This window comes from Triticum aestivum, chromosome 2A, assembly GCF_018294505.1.
Source record: "Triticum aestivum cultivar Chinese Spring chromosome 2A, IWGSC CS RefSeq v2.1, whole genome shotgun sequence".
Lineage (NCBI taxonomy): Eukaryota > Viridiplantae > Streptophyta > Magnoliopsida > Poales > Poaceae > Triticum > Triticum aestivum.
Genome location: NC_057797.1, coordinates 645,655,369 through 645,665,670, shown reverse-complemented (window position 1 = coordinate 645,665,670; position 10,302 = coordinate 645,655,369). Strand labels below are relative to the sequence as shown.

General features: G+C 43.6%; 1 protein-coding gene across 1 annotated transcript; it reads left to right on the top strand.

Moving 5' to 3' along the window:
- The first annotated feature begins 847 nt into the window (after positions 1–847).
- Positions 848–9,949, top strand: LOC123189970 (uncharacterized). Its single transcript, XM_044602509.1, has 10 exons — positions 848–1,284; positions 2,339–2,692; positions 3,369–3,795; positions 3,947–4,019; positions 4,174–4,291; positions 4,453–4,762; positions 5,002–5,204; positions 5,268–5,280; positions 8,173–8,221; positions 8,439–9,949. Exons 1-10 carry the CDS (start codon positions 1,245–1,247, stop codon positions 9,594–9,596), a joined length of 2,745 nt encoding a protein of 914 aa, XP_044458444.1. The 5' UTR covers positions 848–1,244; the 3' UTR covers positions 9,597–9,949.
- Positions 9,950–10,302: the final 353 nt, after the last annotated feature.

Genomic DNA, 10,302 nt, shown 5'->3' with positions numbered 1-10,302 from the left:
TATGGCGCTTCAAATCACAATTTGTCGGTTAGTACTACATTCAAAAAAGCACATGCATTTCCCCGCACTTTTTGGTGATACGTGTTTCCTATTCTTCTGTGCGACGATATATATTCTTCTGCGCTCGCATAACTGTTGCTTTTCATTAGGAGAGAGTTATATTTAGCCAATACAAAACTACACATAGCTAATATATGCATCTAAGCTATGCACCGAGTTATGCTGTGTTTTTCTAGCAAAAAAAAAGGAACATGCACCGTGCTTAGAAGCATCATTTCAATCAATCAAAATTGATCTCCTTTATTTCCTATGCCGCTTTAACTTAAAAATGACCCATTGGCCGTGCTTTCATGGCATATTCATTGCTCTAGACGTGCATTGGTGAACAGAACATGTGTTATCTCTTAAAGGGGCAAAACTGCAAAGGAGCCAAGGAAAAGATTCTTCCAATGGCATCAGAAATGGAGGGCCTTTAAAGGTAAGCTAATTGACCAATAAGTTCTTCAAATATCCCCCTACTTCCACTTAGTCCACACCACATGATCATAGTACCAATGAAATTAAATTAGATCATAGTAACAAAGAAAGCCCCAAAGGCTGAAAGACAGAGTACTATAAAAGAAGCTTTGGCCTCTACCATATCTCTACCCCTACCTCCTCTCCTTGTCCAACTTTGCCCAATTCCTAGTTGCTTGGCTGCGTCATTACTGAGAACCCACAGCTTTTTAAACCATACTAAAATAAAATTCTTTTGGATTCCTCCCCCCAAACGCCTTTCACCCAAAGACTCACTCACCCGGCCTTCTCTAATCTCACCCTTCCGCTGCTGCATTCCCTTCCTCCATTATTTCTCCAATCCCTTTCCCCTCTCCGCCCCCCTCCCCCCTCTCTCTCCTCACCCTCTCGCCAAAAGACTGGATACAGACCAGAAGGAAAAGGAAATAAAGAACAGAGAAGAAGAAAGAAAGAAAGAAAGAACAGCACCTACCGAGCAAGCCTTCTCCGACTTCACATGGGCTGCGGAATTGTTCCCACGACTCCCCTCCGGGCCTGAACAGATTCATACACCACCCAAGAACCGCCCCTTGATTCCCCCCTCCCCCTTTTTCTGCTCGCGAATTACTTGGTAGTAGTATTTCCACAGGAGAACTGCTCCTTTTCCGCTCTGTTTTCCGTGTTTCTCTGCTTGGAAATTCCTCCGGTTCTTCCTCGTTTGTTCGTGGGGGGCGAGGGGAGGAGGAGGCATGGGAAAGGAAGGTCCTTGCTGCCATTGCGGCGTCACGAGTGAGCTCCTGTTCTTCGGCTCACCGATTTTTTTATGCTTCCTGTTTTTTTTTCTTGCTTATTTTACACCTGTTGTTATCCCCTTGTTCCTCCGCGGCTGGGTGTCATGGGCGTTGATTTCTCCGAATTATGCATCTGGGGACCGGGTCTCGGAAGAAATCTTTCGGGGCCCCTGGGCTCCCGTTCCTAATCTCGCGTGTTCTTTGTTGACTGCTGTTCGTTTGCGGTTTGGTAGATGTTAGCTGCAATCTTTCGAACCACCTGAGGTGTTTGGGATAGAGCTCTGGGCCTGCTTGGATTGGGTTGAGGTCTCGGAGGCCTTTGGATGCGAAATTCTGAACATGAGGAACGAATCACCTCATTTTGGCAGATATTCAGAATTTTGTTTGACTATGATTCAAACAGACAAATTGTTTGACTATGATTGTGTAGAGGATACTTCTTAGAACACCTGTGCAGACAATGAGCAACTAGATGCAGCTCACACTCCTTTTATACAAGAAGACAAGAGCCATCTGCTTTTGCCAAACAAACATTTAGAGTTCCTGAGCTGCTGCAACTACATAAATGCTTAATTTTGTGGAAGGCATTTGCTGCTTTGTGTAATATACGCAGATCAGTTCTCTCTTTTGCTTTAACATCTGTGGCATCATACAGTCAGTAGCTCTTTAGCTCTTACTGAAGCAAGCAGCTCAGTTTCACTAATAATCTGCGTTTGGTATGCCTCATTTGGTATGGTAGCGAATGAATAATTACATTCTAGTACTAACCACTGAAAACAAATCTGGAATATGCAGTTGACCATGTATGTGACTGATTACTAATTGTTGTCTCAAAGACACATTCTTGAAAAATGTATAGTTTCTAAGTGTTCTTCTGTGCTGCATTCCTTGATACCACCATCTCTTGTGATAGCAAAGACAATTTTTTTGTCAAAATTCTGATACAATCTCGTGACGGACACGCTGCTAATAAGCACCTGCAATACCGCGTACATTCTTGCATATCGATTTTGTACTGCATTTATTCTTATATATGGCAAATACTGAAACAGGCACCCCACTTTGGCGAAATGGGCCAACACATAAGCCAGTGCTCTGCAATGCATGTGGCTCGAGATGGAGAACAAAGGGTTCATTGGAGAATTACACACCAATGCATTCTCGTGATGATATCGATGCTGATCAACCTAGAGTTAGCAAGCTGAAGCCGCCGACATTGAGGCTAAAGGAACAGAGGCAGCTAAAGAAAAGGCCAAGCCACAGCATAAGGGAGAATGGAGCATTTTCTGATCAAAACTTCTGGAAGATGGGGGATGCCGACCCAAGTCGATCTAGTTCTGGATCGGCACTATCATATTCAGAGAGTTGTGCCCCATATGGTTCTGCTGATGCTAGTGAAATGACTGGTCAGTAATCTCTAATTTCCTAATGTGTTGCTGCTAAATAAGAAATTTTTTATGTTCTTCACAGTCTTGTTGAGTGCCATGGGTTATATGACTATGTTCAATTGAAACAATTAACGTAGAAACATGGAACTTGAAGCTTGAGATGGATGGTCAGAAATACACACTTAAATGTTGGTCTGCAATGTTATATCTAATCTCCCCTAAGACTTGTTGTAAACATCTATAGGTTGGTTCTTGTAGTACTACCCTTGCACGAGTAATCGAGTATGTGCTAGTAACTGTGTATAATGCAGAGCAGGTACTTGTTTTCATCAAACTTACTGAAAGTACTGAAACATACTTCAGCAACCCCACTTCACTGGTGCTTACTTTGTAATCCTGCATCATCATTTCTCAAGAACTTATAGTGATTGATAAATCATTGTCCATATATTGTATTCAAATGACGACCCTAAAATCAATGCTTCAAACATCGTATCAGTGTCTTCCTTTACCACACATGAACTCGATTAAATACAATAATCAACATAAAAAAAGCTATAATACTTTGTGATACCGTCAGCTCAATTTACATTACCAATATTTATATTTGTAACCCATAATTGCTTTCTTTCTTGTTTTTTGTGTAACTAAAGTTAGTTATGTTAATGATGGTTCTCTGATCTTTTGAATTCAGGTTCAGCGCAATCGCATGCTTGGGAGTCATTGGTACCATCAAAAAAGAGAAGCTGTGTCACTCGGACCAAGTCTTCATCCGTGGATATGCTTGTCAAAGATCTTCATTGTATAATGCACGAAGAGCAGTTATCTTACCTTTCTGGATCCTCGGAGGAAGATCTAATTTACCACAGTGCAACTCCTGTGGATTCCTTTGAGATTGGTTATGGAAGTATGCTTCTGAGAAGTTCAAACTCAAAATCAGCGGAGGAAGATTCAGAAGCAAACTCTGTTCCTGCAGATAATAAATCATACCTTACAAGTGAATCCTATTCAGGGACTGCCTCGTTTGTTGTGCATAGTGAAAGCAAGGGGGCAAGTAATTCAAATGCTTCTCCTGAGAAGCCAAAGTGGTTTCCGGTGCATACACACGAAATTGCTAAAAGGTATTCTACACCTCTATTAGTAGTATTGTGCATTGGTTTCCTATACAGATACTACATGATAATGCTATCTACAGTTCTGCATTCTATTAGTCAGAGAAGCTATTGTGGTGAAAATCAAGAAGCTAAGGTTTTTTTTATACCTCTTTTGCAGGGGTAAACTTCATTACTCAAAGCAGCATACCCTGGAAAATGTAGGTTCAACTTTAGTTTCAGTAGCTTTAGAGGTATCAAGTCTATGATGATCTCATTGCCCCTTCCTTCTATCCATTTTTCCTTAGCCAATTCTGCCTTGGTGCTTTTCTCTTCACTGGGTACACTGTTATGAACTTCCAACCTTTGTTGTGTACATGATTAAGTGTTTGTTTCTCTTATTTTTAGGGAGAAGGCACTAAGGAAACAGGAGGAAATGAAAATACCAGTGCTTTGAAAGACCTTACCAAATCCACCATGAAGCCTCTCAAAAGGCCTCATGAAAGCCAGTTGCAAAGCTGCCCAGGTCAGCAATCTTAGTTCCTCTGATTCCTACTTGCACATTGTTTTTAGTTGTGAGCATCTGAAAAATGCCCTCTGTATTCAATTCACACTTCATCATTTCCTTGATTTATTGGGAATAACAAGGAGAAGCTTTCTGATTTGTTTTTGCTTGTGAACATGCAGAAGGAACCATGAGGATTGCCAAAAAAGTTTGCAAATCTGTGGCTATGGCTCCTCAGTTCAAAGGTTCATTTTTGCCCAAATCTGGAGGAGCACCATTTAACTTACTCATGTTACCCCCAGATAAAATATCCATGCTGGCCCCTCCGCAGTACATGGATAATTCTGATCAAGACTTGCTGCTGGAGGTTCCTCTCAATGCGCGGGAACCAGAGGCAGAACTTCTTTGCCAACCATTTCAACTTAGCTCAGTAACCCGCAGCTCCACCTCAGCAGACGTGGTTGCTGATGGCGAGGGGCGCCTCAAGCAACCGTAGACCAGAGACCAACTTAGGAACAGGCGGTAGCGGTAGTTTCCCTTAGTTTCCTGGATCATCACGGTACCTTTATTTACCGATCACCGGTAGGGCTTTCTGCGGTTTGTTCATGCTTGTGCCGTCGTTATCGCCCCAATTTACATTGACAATGTGCGTCTGCCGCGGAGGCAAAATTGCCCGTTCAGCTAACATTTGTAGCGGTGCTTTTGGACTAGGCTTGTGTTGGTTTCCATAGCACGTGGGCTTTTGGAGAAAGTATAACTCATATCACCGTGGAAAATAGAAGAACTCTTTCATGGGGGAAATGGAAAATGAAAATGATATCAGGGATTCAACCAGTTGCTTATCTTGGCTCACTTATTTTCCCACTTGAGCATGTTGGTGTCTCGATAACAGGCCCATCTTTTAGGGAATGGCAGGTCATCTTGATCTCAGACGGTATGTCTGAATGATTGATGGTATAATTGATAAATGATATGTACAGGTGTACATGATCTCTAGGTGTCATGTACAGGTGTACATGATCTTTAGGTGACCTATGATATCATGTCTTCTTAAATCACAATGCTCCAACATATTCTGTTATGTTCTGATCTAATATCTGTTTGTGCTTCTGTTCTTAGTGAGAGTAGTAATTGAAGAATGTGTCAGTTATACTGAATTAAGATGTTCCCCCCAAAAAGGAATTACACCTTGCAACAAAAGACACAAACGAGACTGGTCGAATGAATTATAAACATGCTCCCCTAAAAAGGAATTACATGTTGCAACAAAACCTACCAATGAGGTTGCACACACGTACCGATCGGGTATCTGTGGGAATTTGGTGTGTGCATAGAAAATGCAGTAAACCATAAGATAAAAGCTGACAACAAGCCAAGAAGAGAATCCAAAGTGGAAGCTATAATACTAGCATGCAAGCCACTCCTCGCGGAACCCCTGTTTTAAATTTCCATCAACCACGCAATTATATAGCCAAAGGGCATACGCCGCGCCTAAAACCATCCCAAGCGCAGCTAACACGGCTACCAAGTTATTTCTTTGGAATGATCCTACTAAGATTAGAAATTCCCCCATCTTTTGCTTGGGTGGAAAAGGCACTTTCACTGTCGATACCGCTTCGAATCAAAAAATATGCAGGGGGAAACCGGGGAAGGTACACTTTTGCAGAAAAAATAAAATAAATCATGCTTGCACTTTTAGATGGCCGGGTGGCTAATTTCTCAGTCCTAGCAAGTAGCAACATGTTCATGCTCTTCCAGGTAGATAAATTTTGTTTAACTTCTAAATGAGCTGACTTCACTAATAGCACAACATGGGGCTTATAGAACAGACCTTGGACATACCAGGAAGAAAACCACGGTCTGTCAGTGCATCCATTTCACCGAGACCCTCTAGCATTTCCACCTGCTGTTGGTAGTATTCACTGACAACATCAGTCCTCCAAGTGACATTGACATCATCAGTCCTCCTCCTTGTAATTAAACTTTTCAAATTTCTGACCAATTGGCATTATGAATTATTTTTGAAACAAAAGGTAGATCATTTTCTAACTTGTGCATTTCAAATTAGGCCAAGTCCTAACAAACAACATTCCGTTACATGGCTGCTATAAAAGCATAGACTGATCAGGCAGCAAATGCACTGACGAAGGAAAGGTTTAGGCGGTAGAAGCAGCTTGTTACTTCTCCCACCTGTGTCCACCTCATCATGGCCGACCCTTCTTTGTTGGAGTTACTCCTACTTTCTTAGTTTCAGTTTGCAGTTGTTGAGCCATTTTCCGCTTAAGTACAAAATTTAGTAATTTTAGCCCAGCGCGACCTTCTTGCCTCTGCCGGTTAACCTTTGGGAGTGGCCCATCACCGTTGCCATGGCCTCGCCGGTCAGCCTCCTTTCTTTCTCCCTCCCCCCGTCGATCTCACTCCTCATTCGCGGTTGAATGGCATTCAATTAGGTGCGCGATAAGATCAAACCGCCTGAGTTCATCATAAAAATGTTAGCGGGCGATGTAACTATTATTTGATTAATAAAGCAAGCCTTCCCGTAAAAAAAAAGTTAGTACCATACTAGTAAATCTCAAGATGATATGTCGACTCAGTCTCTCGAAGATGCTCATAGGGATAGGGTGTGCGTGTGTGTTCATAGGGGTGAGTGTATGCGCATATGTATGATCGCTTGTGTCTGTATTGTGTTTAAAAAAAGTGGTCGGAATAACGAAAGAAGCAAAGAACCAGTTTTTTATGTTAGGCTGCAAAGAACAAGGTTTGCATTTATTTTTTGAGAAGAGAACCAGGTTTGCAAGGGAGCAGATTCAGATAGTTCAGAGAAAGAAGAGCCAACACGGACTGACTAATAGGCCAACCACGGCCCACAAATACAAATCTGCGCGGGAAGATCGAATGCGGCGAGCAGTGGGGCCCGGATCCTCCGATCCGCGCGCGCGAATCTCAAAGCGCGAGCCGGAACCCCACCCCGCTCCATCTTATCCCCTCTCCCCTCTCGCCCTTCCCACCCGCACGCAAAGCTCCACCGCCGGTGCCGCCATGCTGCTCCACCACCTCCTCCCCCCCTCCTCCAGGGCCCCGTTCCGCCCCTCTCCGCGGCGACCGTGTGGCGGCGCGTTCACGGTCCGGTGCGCGTCCTCCTCGGCCCCGTCGTCGTCGTCGGCCGGGCAGCAGGTGGCGAATGTGCACAGCTACGGCACGGTGGACTTCGAGCGGCGCCCGGCGCTGCGGTGGAGCAGCCTGTACCGGCGGGTGGCGGTGGGCCACGGCGGCCGGCCCGTGGGGCGGACGCTCGCGGACTGGGACGAGGGCGAGCGCCGCCTCGACAAGTGGGAGCTCTGCCGCATCGCCAGGGAGCTCCGCAAGTTCCGCCGCTTCAACCTCGCACTGGAGGTAGCCATTCCTGGTCGCGTCTCTCGGAGATCTAATGAACCCCGACTTTGTTGCTGCTTGAATGCTTGATTAGTGATCGAGCGACTTACTTTCGTTCGAATTCAGAGGCTAATGTTGGTAACATTAACTGAACATTATGCCTATGCGTATGCCAGCCACAGAATTTCTCTAATGATGCGTTATTTTATGGTTGCTTGCGTAATTACGTTCGCTTCGGTGCTGCAAATTTTATGAAATTTTGTATCTAGTGCGTGTGTCAGATAGTGTTGAAATGCTTGGTGGTAGTTGGATCACTATTTGGACTGAAATTTTGTGTCACTTGAGTATGCTAGTACATGTTGTGCGGCAAATCTAATTGCCAAGGTCGGACTTAAATCGGAATTACTCTGCTGATACTTTGAGCAGATTATCCGGTGTATGTTGAGGAATTCATTGCTCAAAGGATGATCAAACAAATATGCAACCACATTGAGATAGGGATAAACATAATTGGACTTGCTCCATTTCAGGCAAGGTTTAATGTGCCAGTTTATCGTAAATTGGAATCTAACTGGAATGGTAGCTGCTGTTTATCTGATCTGACATCAATTACTTAGTGTGAGGAACAGTAGTTCAATACCCTTAATGACCCTGCAAATCGTTTCGAAGGCTCACCTTCGATAGTGATAGTTTATGAAGCGTTTGGACATCCTTTCTTGCTATTGTCTGGGTGCCTTTTGATGGCTAATCCTACTAGTCATATGGGTTCTCATCAAGTTTTTTCTGTCATGTACAGGTTTATGATTGGATGACTGATCGAAGGGATAGATTTTCGCTATCATCTAGTGATATGGCAATCCAGTTAGATCTGATTGCAAAAGTACGTGGTGTTCCAGATGCTGAAGAATACTTTGAAAAGCTTCCTGAACCACTGAAAGACAAGCGAACATATGGGTCTCTTCTCAATGTTTATGCCCAAGCTAGGATGAAAGAGAAAACAGAATACACATTTGAGCAGATGAGGAAAAAAGCGTTTGCAACTGACACATTACCTTTTAATGTGTTGATGAATTTTTACGTGGATGTTGCAGAGCCTGAGAAAGTGTCTACAGTTACTGATGAGATGAAGCAAAGAAATATCGCCTTTGATGTCTGCACTTACAACATTTGGATAAAGTGCTGTGCAGCTATGAAAGACGCTGATGCAATGGAACGAGTCTTTAACCAGATGATTGCTGATGAGTCTGTTGTTGCCAACTGGACTACTTATACCACACTTGCTAGCATGCATATCAAGCTGGAGAACTTTGAGAAGGCAGAAGAATGCCTGAAAGAAGCTGAGAAGCGAGCAACGGGTAGGGATAAGAAATGTTTCCATTTTCTCATTACACTCTATAGCCACCTTCAGAAGAAGGAAGAAGTCTACCGCATTTGGAATTGGTATAAAGCAACTTTCAAGACAATTCATAACCTGGGTTACCAGGAGGTGCTGTCTGCCCTTGTTAGGCTAGGAGATATAGAGGGAGCTGAACTTCTATACGAAGAATGGGCATCCAAAAGTTCTAGTTTCGATCCGAAGACTATGAACATTTTATTAGCATGGTATTCTAGAGAAGGTTTTGTTGTGAAGGTTGAGCAAACTCTGAACAGATTTGTTGAGAAAGGTGGGAACCCCAAACCAAATACCTGGGAAATCCTTGCCACGGCGTACCTGAAGGACAATCAGTTTGCTGAATCTCTGTCATGTTTGGAAAAAGCCACTGCAGTTAAAAGTGCAAGTAAATGGAGACCAAGACCAACCAATGTTGAGAGTCTCCTGGCATATTTCAAGGAGAAGAATGACACGGAGAGTATCGACAGGTTAATGAGTGTACTCAGAAGTAGAGGGTGTGCTGAGAACGAAGAGTACAAGTCATTGATTGACACCTATGCTTTGGTGGTTGCGGGCACGTGATGATGGATGGACACCAACGATACAATATGATTAGTAAATAGCCGTTGAACACTTCTTGTAATCTGAATGTCGGAAGAACCCCCGCTTGAGAGTTCATGTGGTACGGCTCTGTACTTCTTTTCATTCCAGAGCGGTTAGGTGCATTTTATAAGTAGTTTCTCTACAGAAAATCGGACAATAAGGTACATAGATGATAGGTCTGCCTTCTTTCTGACCACTTAGTTCAGTTAGAAATTCTCAGATCATCAAGAGGAGGCCGTTTACCAGGTTCCTTTGTACTTTCTACATGTACATCGACATTACCATCAAGGAGTTAATCGTGCCTTCTCATGGAAGCGTACATTTTTCAGTCACCTTTACTTCTTTTTTTGGTCTTGTTCACCGCCTTTGTTATAAGCTGCACTGCGTATGTTGCATGTGGGCTTTGCTTGAGTACCTAGCACTAGCAGGTGGATCAGAGTAGCAGAAGATGCATGGCTGGAAATCTCATTATCTCCGCCATTTCTTGTTGTTATCGGGATTGAGGGGGTTACCTTGACGCTTGCACGTTGGCCCCCTTTTCTATACAGCTTTCAAACTATGAAGTGCTACAGCTCAAGCTGTCGATCTGCATTTGTCGGTTCGATCGTCGGCATGTTTATTTCTGACTGGTACATCTGTTGTGCAGATATTGAAGCCATGACAGTTGCGGATGAACAGCCCGGAC

Bases quoted from the DNA above. Each gene is read 5' to 3' on its own strand.
- LOC123189970 (XM_044602509.1), top strand. From the start codon at position 1,245: ATGGGAAAGGAAGGTCCTTGCTGCCATTGCGGCGTCACGA. The intron at 1,285-2,338 runs GTGAGCTCCTGT...ATACTGAAACAG, and splicing joins CTGCCATTGCGGCGTCACGA to GCACCCCACTTTGGCGAAAT. The intron at 2,693-3,368 runs GTCAGTAATCTC...TTTTGAATTCAG, and splicing joins TGATGCTAGTGAAATGACTG to GTTCAGCGCAATCGCATGCT.